The 17,514-nt window shown below is 36.9% G+C and overlaps 2 protein-coding genes across 3 annotated transcripts in view; one reads left to right on the top strand and one right to left on the bottom strand.

The window, feature by feature from the left end:
• The window catches only part of LOC102252384 (putative selection and upkeep of intraepithelial T-cells protein 1 homolog), a 60,951-nt gene extending 57,476 nt beyond the window's left edge, over positions 1–3,475 (bottom strand). Inside the window, exon 1 of the mRNA XM_014532618.1 lies at positions 3,310–3,475. The gene's annotated coding sequence lies outside the window, so the exon portion shown is untranslated. The remainder of the gene's footprint in view (positions 1–3,309) is intronic.
• Positions 3,476–4,915: 1,440 nt separating this feature from the next.
• LOC102252095 (selection and upkeep of intraepithelial T-cells protein 8-like) overlaps positions 4,916–17,514 on the top strand; it is a 31,253-nt gene continuing 18,654 nt past the window's right edge. Inside the window, exons 1-4 of one of the 2 annotated variants that reach the window (XM_014532619.1) lie at positions 4,916–5,082; positions 8,986–9,066; positions 13,816–14,169; positions 14,488–14,769. In XM_014532619.1, coding sequence (XP_014388105.1) covers positions 8,988–9,066; positions 13,816–14,169; positions 14,488–14,769 — 715 coding nt within the window. In that variant the 5' untranslated portion in view covers positions 4,916–5,082; positions 8,986–8,987. Of the gene's footprint in view, positions 5,083–7,032; positions 7,074–8,985; positions 9,067–13,815; positions 14,170–14,487; positions 14,770–17,514 lie in introns of those variants that run through there. The other variant, XM_014532620.1, reaches the window with a different exon arrangement.

Raw genomic sequence — 17,514 nt, 5'->3', positions numbered from 1 at the left:
TCACATCAATGATCATATCAGTAGACACAGAAAAAACATTTGACAAAATACAACACCCATTTTTTATAAAAAACTCTCTGCAAAGTGGGAATAGAGGGAGCATATTTCAACATGATAAAGGATGGCCTTTGACATATGACAAACCTACAAGGAACATCATACTCAATGGACAAAAAATAAAACCATTTCCCCTAAGAACAAGAATAAGACAGGGATGTCTGCTTTCACACTCTTATTCAACATAGGTACAGTGATCAGACAAGAAGAAATAAAAGGCATCCAAATTGGAAAGGAGGAAGTAAAACTGTCATTATTCACAGATGACATGATATTGTACATAAAAAAACCTAAAGACTCCACCAAAAAACTGCTAGATTTAATTAATGAATTTGACAATGTAGCAGGTTACAAAAGAAACACCTCCAAATTGATGGATTTTTTTAATACACCAATAATGAATTCTCAGGCAGAGAAATTAAACAATCACATTTATCATTGTAACAAAAAAATTAAGATACTTAGAAATAAACTTAAACAAGGAGGCAAAAGACGTGTTCTCAGATGTTGAAAACTACAGGATGCTGGAAAAAGAGATAGAAGAAGATATAAACAAGTGGAAGAATATACTGTGTTCATGGATTGGTAGAATCAACATCATTAAAATGTCCATACTACCCAAGGCAATCTACAGAATCAATGCAATCCCTATTAAAATACCAACAGCATATTTCACATATCTAGAACAAATACTCCAAAAATTTATATGTAATTTAAAAAGATCCTGAATAGCTGCAGCAATCTTGAGAAAGAAAAACAAAGTTGAAAGAATCACAATACCAGATTTCAAGTTATATTATAAAAGCCACTGTAATCAAAACAGCCTTATATTGGCACAAGAACAGACATATAGGTCGATGGAACAGAACAGAGACCCCAGAAATCGACTCAAGCCATTATGCTCAATTAATATTTGACAAAGGAGGCAAGAGCATACAGTGGAGGTCAAGACAGTCTCTTCAATAAACAGTGTTTATTGGACAGATCCATGCATGAATTTTTTGCATTGGGCCTCTAGTAAATTACATAAAAGAGAACATGGCTACTAAACAACTAAATGCATGTATCTTGGTCTTGGAGAGGATTTTAGAATTTGACCCCAAAGGTAAGGGAAGTAAAGAAAAAATAAATGGGATTAGCCCAGCCAGTGTGACTCAGTGGTTGAGTATTGACCTATGAACCAGGAGATCACAGTTCAATTCCTAGTCACACACATGTCCAGGTTGCAGTTGTGGGCTTGATCCCCAGTAGGGGGCATGCAGGAGGAGGCAGCCGATCAATGATTCTCTCTCATCATTGATGTTTCTATCTCTCTCTCCCTTTCCCTTCCTCTCTGAAATCAATAAAAATATATTAAAAAATAAATAAATAAACAAATAGTACTACGTCAAGCTAAAAAGCTTCTGCACAGAAAAAAAAAATCAACAACTAAAGGCAATCATCCAAATGGGAGAAAATACTTGATATTTGCAAACAACAGCTCTGGCAAGGGGTTAATATACAAAATATATAAAGAACTAATACATCTTAACAACAAGAAAAACAAGCAACTAATTAGAAAATGGGCAAAGGACCTGAACAAACACTTCTTCCAAGAAGACTTACAAATGGCCACATATATATGAAAGATGCTTAACTTCACTTAGTATTAGGGAAATGCAAATCATAACTACAGTGAGATACTGACTCACATCTGTTGGAATGGTTATCAACCAGACAAGCGATAACAAGCATTGGAGAGGTTGTGGGGGAAAAGAAACCCTCATTTACTGCTGGTGGGATGTAAACTGGTACAGCCATTATGGAAAATAGTATGACAGTTCTTCAAAAATTAAGAATAGAGTGACTATATGACCCAGCAATCCCACTTGTGGGCATCTAGTTGAAAATTTTAAAAGCATTTATGCACAAAGATATGTGCACCCCAATGCTCTTTGCAGAATTATTCACAGTGGCCAAGACATGGAAATAACCAAAGTGTCCTTCAAAAGATGATTGGATAAAGATATATAATGGAATACTACTCAGCCATAAGTAATATGAAATATTGCCATTGTGACAACATGGATGGATCTTGAGAATATAATGATAAGCAAAGTAAGTCAGACAAAAAGTCAAGAACCATATGGTTTTACTCATATGTAGGATATAAAACTGAAAGTAACAAATTAACGAACAAACAAGCAAAAACTCATTGACACAGACAACATTATGGTGACTACAAGAAGGAAAGGGGGATAGAGGATATTGATGGGTAAAAGGAATTGAGTGTATGGCAATGGAAGGAGATGTGGTGGGCATGCAATGCAATATACAGTTGATGTATCATAGAATTGTACACCTGAAACCTATATGATTTTATTAACCAATGTCATCCCAATACATTTAATTTTAAAAAATCACAATATTCAAGAGTGTCATACAATTAATAGCTAAAAGTAAAGCTTGTTTCTGAACACATGAAATTAATTAATGTAAATCACAACCAGTTTTTCAGATTAAAAGCTGGGAGATTCCTAGCATTGAGTTTGAGAGAGGATAGAAAAGGCATTGATTACATTGCATTTGAGATTGACAGAAATCACAACATCCAATCCTCTGTAATTTCTTTTATTTAAATGAGTTTCATTTTTATCTTATTCTAAAACACCTGAGTATTAAAATAAAATACAATTTTTGAAAATAAATACTTCAATATGTTAGTGATTCAAAGGAGGCATATCAGAATCCTTGTGTTGGGGAGAGATGCCACGGGAATGTGCATGCCTTGGTTAGGCAGAAAAGGATTTTTTTTTTAATTCTAAAAAACTAGTGTCTTGCAAAAATACAATCACAAACTCAATCAGACACCTCAAACCCAAATTTTAGTAGAGAAACTTAGCTATAAACTACCTCCAAAGAGCCCATGAGGTCTAACAGAATGCAAACACTGGCTGAGAATTCAGGATTTATCAAGTAGGCATTAGAGGTTATATTTGTCAAAAAGGTAAAAATAATGTATTTAATGAAACTACTGGAGAAAGGTGAAAGGAGAAATCTTTTCCTTGAAGAAATCACTATAATCTTATATTATTATTTTGAAACAGCAAATGTCATTCATCTAAATAAAAATTTAACAACATAGAGCAGAATTGTTACAGAATGAGAGCCCAGATCTCTTTGAGGGAAAGATAACTAACAAAGGTAGGTAACCTTTTATGAGGAGCCCTTAGCAGAACCCAAGGATAAAGAGAAAGCTATGCCCCAGAATACCTCAAAATCCTGAATCCAGAGACAGCCTTTTTTGTGAATAGTAAGGTTGAGAGTTGAATTAATTAAAACCTGAAGGTTGTTCTTCAATTTTCCAGCAGTCAAGGAATCCAGAATGAGTTTCCTTTTATTAATTGGCTCCCCTGAATATCTTCTAAGCATTCATATGTTTTGCCAGCTCACCAGAGACTGGGCTTCTTACTCTCCCTTGTGACCTTTATATTTTCTCACTTGGGACAGACACTTCAGACTGCCTGCTACTAAAACAGAGAACTGATTGTTCCGGTTTATCTGCCCTGGGGCCCTGAAACTCATCACCAACTTCTCTGGAAATACCAGTCTCAGCACAATTTTCCTTTCTCACCATTCGCAATAGAGTCTGGCTGGGAACATTTGCATTTCATTCTTAATGCTATTGTAATTAAATGTAAGAACGCAATGATGGCACTTTCTGCCATGAGAAGAGCATATCACAGATAGTAGTTTCTCCTTCAGCCTGGATTTGGGAAGGTAGATACATGGAACAGTTCTAAATCTTTCCCAAATATTGTAATTCATCCTATTTCTGCTGGGCCACAATAATCACAGACAGGATAAAGTAACCTGGAGCTGACCTGCAGGTCCTTGTATAAGACACAATTGGCAGATATCAAATATGCTGGGAAGATATTTTCAAAGCCTAATGATAATAATGGATTAATACCTAGAAGGATAGAAATAAGGAATAAGACAGAAAACCTAACAAATAAATTGTTAAATTGTGGGACTAAAAAAATCTACCAAAAGGTAGAACTGAATAGTTAAACCTGTATGAAGAAATTCATAATCTCTCTAGTAATCTATAAATAAAATAAGGAGAAGCAATTTCTTACCCATTGAATGAGCAAAATAAAGAAGTTGAGTAATATTGATTATTGATAGTACTTATACAAGGGGAGCTAATATTTATTGCAGGTAGGAATGAAAATAAACCCATCTACTCAGGAATGTAATTTCTTAATTTAGCATTAAATTAAGGATTTGTGTATTTGTGACATACTAAGGCGATAGTTTGGTATATACCTCGAGAAACTTTTCACAGATGCCCTTGTAGACATGTAAGAAAATGTTTCTCACAGTTCATTTCTTCAAACTAGATTTTTTAAAAAAAGCTTTGAAAATTATTTTCCAAGTGCTTGTTCTGTGCTCATCTCTAAATTGAATAAAATATGGTTTTCAGGAAGAAAACATAACTGCTGTGGAGAAGTAGAAAAAACTGTATTTAGTAGGTGTGGATGAGTAAGAGAAAATTCTAACTTGTGTTTGCAAAGTTAACTTAAAGGGCATATAACTGTTAATAAGAGCAAGAATTTCCCTTAAGTTTGTTTCATGATGGTAAGGAAAGATCCAGGGGAAAATACATGAAGAAAGACTCCTGAGCTCAGATATTATCTCAGGCTAAGGTATGTCATGTTGGGACCTATCTCTTGCAAATATAACAGAGTTCTCTTGCATGACTCATGGTGCTGCTGCAAATAGATTTGAGGTTTTATGGCATGGAAAACAGATACCTTACTGTTTTCCTTACGAAGGAAGGGAATATATATTTCAGATTGGCCAGAACAAAAGTTCTGCCAGCAGGCAATAGGTGGAAGCTCTGGTAAACAGAGTGCCCACTTGACTGTATTGTAGCTGTTTCTGACTATTGGTGGAGGAGTACTGCCAAATCACATTGAGGCATTGAGCCAACTTTCAGAAGGAGCTGGAAAGAAAAATCCTCAGGAACCTGGAGCTCAAGTAAGTGATCAGATTGAGAATGGTGGTTAGGGACAAGGCTATATCTTACCTCCTTTATTATAGCCTTAGGAATTTCTTTAGCTCTAATTCCTTAATTGTTTGCCAATCTTTTTATCACAGAATAGCAATATCTGGGAATTTAGGAAGCTAACAGGCAGTGAGGTATTTCAAAACAAAGGGTCTCCTTTTAAATTTCAGTATTGGGTTGATTATTAAAAACTGGACCTGCCCGCCAAAACCAGTTTGGCTCAGTGGATAGAGCGTCGGCCTGTGGACTGAAGGGTCCCAGGTTCGATTCCGGTCAAGGGCATGTACCTGGGTTGCAGGCACATCCCCAGTGGGAGATGTGCAGGAGGCAGCTGATCGATGTTTCTCTCTCATCAATGTTTCTAACTCTCTATCCCTCTCCCTTCCTCTCTGTAAAAAATCAATAAAATATATTTTAAAAGAACACCACAAAAACTGGACCTATCGCCCAGCCAGTGTTGCTTAGTGATTGAGTGTGTCCCATGCACCAAGAGGTCACTGGTTCAATTACCTGTTGGTGCACATGCCCGGGTTGCCAGCTCATTCCCCAGTAGGGGGCATGAAAGAGGCAGCTGATGTATGTTTCTCTCTCATTGATGTTTCTATCTTTCCCTCTCCCTTCCTTTCTCTCTAAAAATCACCTGAGTCCCCAAAATGGTGTTGCTTCCCACTCTCTTTTTAAAAGCACTCAATAAAACTTACAGTAATGCCAGTGTTTTAGACCTGATAGACACCATAGTAGATGACTCCAGTTACCAAGATTTCTCTCCTATAATATGGATGGTTTAATTATTAAATGTAAATGCACCTCAAAATTTATTACTAATATCTATATTTATAAAATGCAAATAATCTCTATGAAAGTAGAAATTAAGGATAGGAGGAGAGGGAAAAGGGAAGAATTACAAAAGTACATGAGGACACTTTTGGGAGTGTTGGACATGTTTGGTATATTAATTACAGTGATAGTTTCACAGCTGTAAACACATGTAAAATTTAACAAATGATTTAAATTAAATGTATGCAGTTTTTTGTATATCCCTTATACCTCAATACATTTTAAGTCTACTTGTAAAAATACAATTAAGATATTAGTAATAATTTTTGAGGTGCATTTACATTTAATAATTAAACCATCCATATTACAGGAGAGAAATCTTGGTAACTGGAGTCATCTACTATGGTGTCTATCAGGTCTAAAACACTGGCATTACTGTAAGTTTTATTGAGTGCTTTTAAAAAGAGAGTGGGAAGCAACACCATTTTGGGGACTCAGGGTAGATAGGACCAGTTTGTATTTATTTATTTATTTACTTATTTGAAATATGTTTTTATTGAGTTGTAGAGAGAAAGGAAGGGAGAGGGAAAGATAGAAACATCAATGAGAGAGAAACATACATCAGCTGCCTCTTTCATGCCCCCTACTGGGGATCGAGCTGGCAACCCAGGCATGAAATCACACTGTATAAGTCATTTTTTTCTGCCTGAATTCTTTTTAATTCAGCAAAATTATTTTGAGATTCATACATGTTTATAAAAATGGTTCATTCATTTTTATTGCTGAGTATATTATATTTATGCATATATCAGAACTTGTTTGTGCTTTCATCTATAAATAAAATTTTGAGTAATTTCCAGTTATTAACTATTACAATTAAAGCAACCATGAACACATGTATAAGTCTTTATGTAGAAATTTAAAATAAGCTTGCTTTTAAAAATGAGTATCTTTCATAGATTCAAAGTTTAAGTTAATAATTTTTAAAACATATTTTTGTTGATTTCATAGAGGAAGGGAAAAGGAGAGAGAGATAGAAACATCAATGAGAATCATTGATCGGCTGCCTCCTGCATACCCCCTACTGGGGATCAAGCCCAAAACCCCGGGCATGTGCCCTAGACCAGAATGAAACCTGGGACCCTTCAGTTCGTAGGCCGATGCTCTACCCACTGAGCCAAACCAGGTACAGCAAGTTAATAATTTTGAATAGTGGTGGGCAGTAATGGAGGGAGATAATGTAATAACTATGAGGCATTTAAAGATTATAACCCTTTGGAAATTATAATCTGCTCTTTGGGTGTTTATGCCAACATTTGTCTACCTCGCAATGGAATGTGAATCATCTGATGGGCTAGTGTTGCTAATAATCATTTATCATATCTGTCAGATATCCTATATAATAAAAGCCTAATATGTTAAGTGTCCAGTTGTCTGGTCGGCTGTTCAATCAATCAAAGTCATATGCTAATGATATGCCAAGGCCACTCAACCACTTGCTATGATGTGCACTGACCACCAGGGAACAGATGCTCTGACCAGTAGGTGAGCATGCTGCTGGGGTCTGGCTGATAGGGACTGAGCAAGATGGGCTGGACACACCTTGAAGCCCTCCTGCGGTTCCTCCCCGGCTGGCCAACCTCCCACATCCCTCCCCAGCCCTGATCATGCACTGGTAGGGTCTGTGGTCTGGCCTGTGCCCTCTTGCAATCTGGGACCCCTCAGGGGATGTGGGAGAGCTGGTTTCGGCCCTATCCCACAGGCCAGGTCAATGGACCCCACTGGTACACGAATTTGTGAACCAAACCTCTAGTGTAAAATAATAAAATATTAAGCACCACTGTTTTAAATATTTTCACATTGGCTTTATATAGATCAAATTGGCCTCTCTCACTTGTTTGAATAGTGACAAGCATCAGAATTTGTTTCTTCAGACCTTGACTAATTACTTTAGCCCTGGACTATGATATGAATAAAGTCCTACATTTTCCTTTAAAATATACATTTTTTGAACCATTTTTTGGTTGATGTTGTTATCTCATGTGTTTGAATCAACTCATAAGTTTCTAAATGTGAATGAATATGGTTGTCAGATAAAATACAGGACACTGGTTAATATTTCAGCAGCTTTTCCTTTTTATATACAACTAGAGGCCCAGTGCATGAAATTCATGCACAGAGGGGGGGGGTGTCCCTAAGCCCAGCCTTCACCCTCTCCAATCTGGGACCCCTCGGGGGAAGTTGGACATCCCTCTCACACCCAGGACTGCTGGCTCCCAAATGCTTGCCTGCCTGCCTGCCTGCCTGATTGCCCCTAACCACTTCTGCCTGCCAGTCTGATCATCCCCTAATCACTCACCTGCCAGCCTGATCGACGCCTAACTGCTCCCCTGCCAGCACAATTGCCCCCAACTGCCCTTCCCTGCCAGCCTGATTGCCCCCAACTGCCCTCCCCTGCCGGCCTGGTCCCCCCAAACTGCCCATCCCTGCTGGCCATCTTGTGGTGGCTATCTTGTGATGACATGGGGGCGGCCATCTTGTGACCACATGGGGCAGCCATCTTGTGACCACATGGGGGTGGCCATCTTGTGTGAGGGCATGATGGTCAATTTGCATATTACCTCTTTATTATATAGGATGTATAAAATTATTAACAAGGTGTTTTAGTGCCACTTTGATTTGTTCTCATCTTAATTGTTCAAGAACATGAATTAGAAAAATATTTTTCTTACTTTACTATGCACACTTAGGCATTCATGCTTTTGTGCCTGCCATTTTTTGTTTTCTCCTCTATTCATTCACTTAGAATATTTTTCTACTCCATTTGTTACTCCTGTCAAAAAACATGTTTTAGTAGGTTAAGTCAAAATGTGAAAGAGAGATAAATAGATAAATAGTAAAGTGTGAATTAATGAGAAGGAGAAATTGAGAAGTCTCTCTTGATCAGAACCATGTGAGGGGACATGGTCATTTTGTTGAGCACTGAGAGGAGATTCTCAAAGTTTTTCCTCTTTATAATCTTGACTTAATTTTGTGTATCTTGTCAATTTCTACCAACTATCTCATAGTCTATGACTTTCTTTTTGTCTCCTTTCTAGGCATGATGAAGCCAAAATCCTCTTCTTTTTCTGGGTACTTTGTGGGTATTCTTCTCCTAGAAGTGATGACATCAGCATCAGGTAAGAAAATCTACATTTTTCTTACTGAGTCACTGTGGCAGGACAGCTTTTTTTTTTTTTTTTTTTTTTGGAAAGAACCTTTGGCAGACTTCCAGAGTCCAGTTGAGCATGTAAAATGCTTGAAAAACATCACTACATCCTAACATCAAATAAAAAGCTGAAAAAACTGAAAATCAACAACACTTCTTATGTCCAACAGAAAAGTGAGGTCACAGATAAGCTATTGGCCCCTGAATGGGAGAATCAGACAAGTGGATACAGAGATTCACAACTTCTAAGACCAGAAAATTCTGAGACAACCAGTACTAAGACAGGAAAATCTAAACCATAGTTACTAAATTGCTAGAGGCTCAGTGTAGACAAGTCTCATAGAATTGTACATATACTCTTGAAACCTATGTAATCTTTTTTTTTAAATATATTTTATTGATTTTTACAGAGAGGAAGGGAGAGAGATAGAGAGTTAGAAACATCAATGAGAGAGAAACATCGATTAGCTGCCTCCTGCACATCTCCCACTGGGGATGTGCCCGCAACCCAGGTACATGCCCTTGACCGGAATCGAACCTGGGACCCTTCAGTCCGCAGGCTGACGCTCTATCCACTGAGCCAAACCGGTTTCGGCCCTATGTAATCTTTTTAACCAACGTCATCCCAATAAATCTGATTTAAATAAATTGCTAGAGGCTCAATGTGGACAAGTCTGAGAGTTAAAGATTCCAAGAGGGACCAGTTAAGGGAGAACTCACTTTTGTGAGTTTTACCTCCAGGGTTTTTACTAGGTTCTCACAATGAATATTGAAGAAAAATCCTCTTATGTTTTAGGTAAAGGGGTGACAGGGGGGAAGAGCAGCCATTTTGAAATATGCTCTTCTTAATAAGGCCTGCCTTCAAGAGTAACTATTTTATTACAGCCTAACCTATTATTGTTTTATCAGAGTCTGACTGACCTGGGGGCAGGAAAATATCCAACTCTAGTCCAGTCTAGCCATTGTATCAGACCTTGAGAGAGAAGACAAGTACTTATGAACTTCACAGCCAAGGACATAGGCTCACTAAAAGACTGAAATCTACTCACAGGGCTATAAAATACCTTCCCTCCCCTGATACTTACTATGACATCAATAAAAGTTCTTAACTAGAGTTTCTTTCTTTTACCCAGTCCATCATGTTTGACTTTCAGCAAAAAATTATAAGACATACTAAAAGGCAAAAAATAAAGTTTGAAGGGACAGAGAAAACATCAAAACTAGACTTTGATATAGCAAAATTGTTGGAATTATCAAACTCGGAATTTAAAATAACTATGATTAATATGCTAAGGACTCTAATGGAAAAGTAGGCAACATGCATGAGCAGATGAACAATGTAAGCAGAGAAATAGAAATTCTAAGAAAAAGTTTAAAAATTATAGAGTTCAAAAACATTGTAACAGATTCAATTGCCTTTCCATATGCCCATTAGTAGACCAGACATGAATGAGGAAAGAATCTCTGAGTTTGAGAAGATATCAACAGAAACTACCAAAACTAAAAATCAAATAGAAAAGGAATTTAAGAGAGAGAGAGAGAGAGAGAGAGAGAGAGAGGGAGAGAGAGAGAAAGAAAATCTTAGAATTGTGGGATAACTACAAAAAGTGTGATATACATATAATGGGAATAACAGAAGAAAAAGATAAAGGAATAGAAGAACTATTTGAAACAATAATGACTGAGAATTTCCCTAAATTAATGTGAGACACAAAACCATATATCCAGGAAACTTAGAGAACATGAAACAGGATAAATATTAAAAAATTATATTGAAGCAAGCCATATTAAAAATGCAGAAAAAGAAAAAATCTTGAAAAAAGCCAGAAGGAAAAAAAAACACCCAGTTCACTTATAGAGCTTATAAGAAATGTTAAAAGAAGTTTTTCACAGAGAAGGAAAATGATACATGTCAGAATATCAGATCTTCATAAAGAAAAGAACAGCAATATGGAAGGAATAAATTAAGGCAACATTGAAATTTTTATTTTTTATGTTAATTGATCTAAAGATAATAGTTGGTTCAAAATAATTATAGCGATTATATAATCAATTATTATAGTTTATGTATAACTGAAGTGAATGACAGTGATGATGCAAAGGATTGGAGACAGATACTAGGAATTCTTGGTTATTATAAGATATTTACATTATCCATAAAGTAGTATAGTGTTATTTTTCAAAATACCTATTGAAACAGAACTCACATTTTCTCCTTCCAGCCACAGAAAACTATCATTCTCCTCTCTGCTTCTATGAATTTGACTATTGTAGATACCTCATGTAAGTGAAATTATGCAGGATTTGTCTTTCTGTGACTGGCTTATTTAATTTAATATATTCTCTTCCAGGTTCATTCATGTTGTAAAATATGGCATGATTTCATTTTTAAGGCTGAACAATTGTTTTGTATATGTTACACTTTTCCTTTTATAAAACTGAAATTCATTATATTAAAATGAGTTTCTTATAGACAACATATCATTAGGTCTTGGTTTATCAATCATTCTGACAATCTCTGTCTTTTAATTGCTGTATTTAGGCCATTGACATTTAAAGTGAATATTGACATAACTGGATGAACATCTAACATATTTATTACTGTTTTCTATTTGTTGCCCTTGTTGTTTTTTCAATATGTGGTTTTATTTTCTATCAAGTATAAATTTTCTTTGTGGTAAAATAGCACTATCTTAACTATTTTTAAGTGAACAGTAATATTAAATATACTCATAATGTTATACAGTCATTACTGTATTTTTTCTCTTGCTTGCATTATTTTTTTCCATTTTTTCACTTTCAATTTATTTGAGTCTTTGTATCTAAAGTGACTCTTTTATAGACAGGATATGGTTGAATGATGTACTTTTTATCCATTCAACCAACTCTGTTGATTGGAGAGTTTAATCCACTCACATTTAAAGTAATGACTCACTTTGGTAATTTTGTTATTTATTTTTTGTATGCCATATAGCTTTATTGTCCCTTATTTCTTTCATTACTTTCTATTTCGGTGACTAGTTGATTTTTGTATGGAAATGTTTAAATTTTTTCCTTTTTAAAAACATATTCTGGCCTGGCAGCATGACTCAGTCAGTGGTTGACTGTTGACCTATCAACTAGGAGGTCACAGTTTGATTCCCTGTCCAGGCATATGCCTGGGTTGTGGCCTCTATCCCCAGTAGGGGGTATGCAGGAGGCAGCCAGTCAATGAATCTCTCTCATCATTGATGATTCTATCTTTCTCTTCCTCTCCCCTCCTCTCTGAAATTAATAAAAGTATATTTTTAAAATGTTCTATAGCTGGTTTCTTTGTGGTTATCATGGGGATTGCATATAACATCCTAAAATAATAACACTCTTAACTTTAATAACATAAACACTCTGTTACTTCTTTCTATTACACAGATTTAATAATTTCCATTGCCCTGTCTTTAAGTTCACTGATTCTTTTTCTTCCTTTTCAAATCTGACTTTGAATCCTTCTAGTAAATTTTTTAATTTCAGGTGTGTTTTTCAGGTCCAGAATTCCTTTTTGTTTTCTCTTTATGTTTTGGAGTCTATATTTCCATTTTGTTCATAAATTGTTTTCTTGGTTTTATCACCTCTTCCTATAGTTCTTCAGGAAGTTGAGCATCTTTAAAATAGTTGTTTTAAAGTCTTTAATTGTGACCTGCTCTGAGATCTTTTCAGGAGAGTTCCTGTTTATTTACTTTGTTCCTGGGAATGGACCATATTTTCTTGTTTCTTTGTATGTTTTGTATATATTTTAATTTTTAATAGCAAACTGGATATTTAAATTTATTTTGTTAACTCAAAATCTGATTCCCCTTCTTTTCCAGGATTTATTAGCTTTTTAAAAATTGTTTTTGTTTTGTTTTATTTTTTTCTTGTAGCTGTCTGTATGCCAAGGTCTCCTCAGTTCTTTTGTGAGCCTGTTCCATGTGTGGTCACTTTTTAATTTCCCTCGTATATGTACTAGCTTTTAAATGTTCTAATCTTTAATGTCTGGCTCTCAAAAGAGGAAAAGAGAAAAATGAAGGGGTGTGTGAAAGAATACTGACCCTTTAAATTCCCTGTGTCACTTCATAGAGGAGGCACTTGAAAACATAGGGGAAAATTCGACAATGGCCACTTGCCTTTTTGTCTTCCCATGTCTATGACTGAAAGCAGCTATCAGTGATCACTACCCAGATTCCCAGTATTTGAGGGACAGAGCCTCTTTTGCTTACTTGAGCTCCCAAAAGCTATGTGAAAATGGCTCCAAGGAGAGTAGCACAGCTGACTGTCATGGGGCTGAGGGTGAAAGATGGGTTTATGCTACTGTGATATGAGCTGAAATTGACCAAAATTAGTGTAATTTACCATCCAAGCTTTCACTTGGAAGTTGAAGGCCTTCAGTTGACTCCAGAGTTCTAAAATAGTTACTTCAGGCAGATCCTGCCAGTGCAATTTGTCTAAGTAGTGAGTCAGATTTCTGGTACTTTATGCTCTGTCATCTTTCTAGAACCCAAGTGAGTATATTTTAAAGAGAATAATGTAGTAACAGTGGTCTTTTCAAAAGCAATAAAATATTGATTTAAACAGAAGGGGATATGTTCAGAGCTGAATATTTAGAATGGCAAGGTGTGATGGGAAAAATACAGTGTATCCTTCAGTATATAGCAACAAAGATGTTGTTGGCCTCAAATTTACCCTAGTTTTCTATCTTTCTCTACAGAAAAGTGGACAGTGACCATTCCCATTGGACACTTGGTGGCTATAGTAGGAGGACAGATTGAGCTTAGCTGCCAGTTGTCCCCACCACAAAGTGCAAAACACATGGAGGTGTCCTGGTTCAAAGGTGACCATTTTACTAGTAAGCTTGTTCACCTATACAGAGATGGCCATGAAGTGAAAGGGGAAGCTGCCCCAGAATATGTGGACCGCACAGAGTTTGTGAAAGAGGCCATTGGGGAGGGCAAAGTGGCTCTCAGACTTCATAATATCCGCGTTTCTGACAATGGAACATACCAGTGTTCATTTAAGGATGGCAACTTCAGCAATATGGCAAGCATGGACCTGAATGTAACAGGTATGTTTATGGTGGAACATTGCATATCAATAGCCTTGTGACCCCAGGAGCTGAAATATGTGGAATAGATATCATTTTTAATTTCTTCTTTTTTTATATTTTACAAAGTATTTCAAGTGTTATAAATAGAAGATAACCCCTATACCTAATGCAAAAATATACTATGAAGCAAATAAACAGTGCTGAGTGACCAAAGATAGTCTAACTTGTAGCTTTGATGTAGATTTGAATATTACTTCTTATATTGCAGAATACAAGATTAATGAGACACTTTCAACTTCAATACAAACTATCTTGATTTCCATATCATTTATCCAGCATTAGGCTTGGAGACACAGATCCATATTCAGGCTCCTAGAACTGATGGACTTATGGTGGAGTGTAACTCAGGAGGCTGGTTCCCACAGCCCCAGATGGTGTGCAAAGACAGCAAGGGAGAGGTAATTCCACATTCATCACAATTATACTCACAGGATGGAGCTGGATTATTCCACATCAAGATGACTCTTCTCCTCAGTTACAAATCACAGGGTGATATGATTTGCTACATTCACAACCCTCTGTCAGATGAAGGGAAACAAATAAATATCATCTTAGCTGGTGAGTGTTTGACAGGGTTTGGTTGTCAATAAAGCAACATATAGAGAAAATGAGATAATTGATGTTAAAAAGCTTTGTACATTATCAAGCACTCTTTCAATGTGATTCTTTATGATTGTTATAGGTTTGGGTACATAGATATTGTCAGGTGCTGAGAAGAAGGCTTTAGAGCAGTGGTTCTCAACCTTCTGGCCCTTTAAATACAATTCCTCATGTTGTGACCCAACCATAAAATTATTTTCATTGCTACTTCATAACTGTAATGTTGCTACTGTTATGAATCGTAATGTAAATATCTGATATGCAGGATGGTCTTAGGTGACCCCTGTGAAAGTGTCATTTGACCGCCAAAGGGGTCTTGACCCACAGATTGAGAACCGCTGCTTTAGAGGAAAGAATTTAGAAAGATAATTACAACCCATGAAACGAAATGCACTTTACAGCTTTAAAGGAAAGTGCATTATCTCATTAGACCCTCACAATATTGCAATAATGTCCAAACCTGTGGAGAATTTTTATGAGTTTATTTGAGCCAAACTGATGACATGCCTGGAAGCAAGATCTAACATGCTCACAAGAAGGACAGTTTTGCAGTTCTTTTTATATATTTGAATTAGAGAGGGACATAAGAAAGATTACATGGAGGTGGTGAAAGGGCGAGGGCTATGCCCTCCATCTTGCCCCGAATCCTCCATTTTTGGGCAGCAGCCATGTGCTCAGCATGGAGCTTCTTCCCAGAAGAAGTCCAAGCCTCTGCTAGCCACACCTAGGATTTCTTTAAACTAACCAATGATAATCAAGGGAAGTGCACGCCATAGATATGACGACCACATCCTGTGTAACAAGACACTGACTTGCACCTGGCCTCCCTGGGGTGGTCTCTTGGGGATCCTGAAATCTGGGCATAACAGTGGGAGAGAGCAAGGCAGGAAAATCCCTGTGATTAGATTACATGATAGTTAATAAGATTGTGTGATCCATTGAGGGTGCTTATGCCTCCCAGGAGTCTGCAAAAGAGGATCACTCTGGCATTTCAAAGGTCTGTTAACCGAGGTGCACAAAAGCAATGGATAAGTCTTGCTTAAGGTGAAAGTAAACCTTTCACTAAAGAAGGATTCCCAGAATGTCACTTCAGGTAGAGAGGCATGGCTTGAAAAAATACAAGGTAAAACAAAAGTGGCCACTTGCCTCTTTGACCTCCAATCTCTGTGATTGGAAGCAGCAATCAGGGATGACAGCACAGATCCCCAGTATTTGAAGGACAGGGTCCTTTGTGCTTACTCAGGCTCCCATAAGCTATGTGAAAGCGTCTCCAGTTTGCTGCCTTGAGGCTGAAGGTGGGTATTGGGTAGATAGTACTGTGATATGAGCTAAAATGGATCACAATTAATGCAATTTATCATCCAAGCTTTCCCATGGAAATTGAAGGCCTTCCATAGACTTCAGAATTCTAAAATAGTTACCTCAGGCAGATTCTGCCAGTGCAATTATTGTCTAAGTAGGGATTCAGATTCCTGGTACTTTTTGCTCTGCCATCTTCTCAGAACCCAAGTGTGAGTATATGATAAGAAAATAATGTAGTAACATAGATCTTTTAAATAAATAAAATATTGATTTAGGCAGATGGAGATATGTTCAGAGCTGAATATTTAGAATGGCAAGGTGTGATGGGAAAAATACAGTGTATCCTTCAGTATATAGCAACAAAGATGTTGTTGGCCTCAAATTTACCCTAGTTTTCTATCTTTCTCTACAGAAAAGTGGACAGTGACCATTCCCATTGGACACTTGGTGGCTATAGTAGGAGGACAGATTGAGCTTAGCTGCCAGTTGTCCCCACCACAAAGTGCAAAACACATGGAGGTGTCCTGGTTCAAGGGTGACCATTCCAAGCTTGTTCACCTATACAGAGATGGCCATGAAGTGAAAGGGGAAGCTGCCCCAGAATATGTGGACCGCACAGAGTTTGTGAAAGAGGCCATTGGGGAGGGCAAAGTGGCTCTCAGACTTCATAATATCCGCGTTTCTGACAATGGAACATACCAGTGTTCATTTAAGGATGGCAACTTCAGCAATATGGCAAGCATGGACCTGAATGTAACAGGTATGTTTATGGTGGAACATTGCATATCAATGGTCTTGTGACCCCAGGAGCTGAAATATGTGGAAAATATATCATTTTTTATTTATTGTCTTTTTTATATTTACAAAGTATCTCAAGTGTTTTAAATAGAAGATAACCCCCTATATTTAATGCAAAAATATACTATGCAGTAAATAAACAGTGCTGAGTGACCAAAGATAGTCTAACTTGTAGCTTCGATGTATTTGAGTAGATTTGAGTATTACCTTTTCTAATGTTGCAGAATACAAGATTAATGATATCCTTTTCCTTTCAACTTTCAACTCAACTTCAATACAAACTATCTTGATTTCCATATCATTTATCCAGCATTAGGCTTGGAGACACAGATCCATATTCAGGCTCCTAGAACTGATGGACTTATGGTGGAGTGTAACTCAGGAGGCTGGTTCCCACAGCCCCAGATGGTGTGCAAAGACAGCAAGGGAGAGGTAATTCCACATTCATCACAATTATACTCACAGGATGGAGCTGGATTATTCCACATCAAGATGACTCTTCTCCTCAGTTACAAATCACAGGGTGATATGATTTGCTACATTCGCAACCCTCTGTCAGAAGAAGAAAAAAAAATAAATATCATCTTAGCTGGTGAGTGTTTG

This window comes from Myotis brandtii, unplaced genomic scaffold (genome assembly GCF_000412655.1).
Source record: "Myotis brandtii unplaced genomic scaffold, ASM41265v1 scaffold900, whole genome shotgun sequence".
Classification (NCBI taxonomy): Eukaryota; Metazoa; Chordata; class Mammalia; order Chiroptera; family Vespertilionidae; genus Myotis; species Myotis brandtii.
The sequence above is the reverse complement of the archived record's forward strand: the minus strand, read 5'-3'. Positions and strand labels throughout refer to the sequence as shown.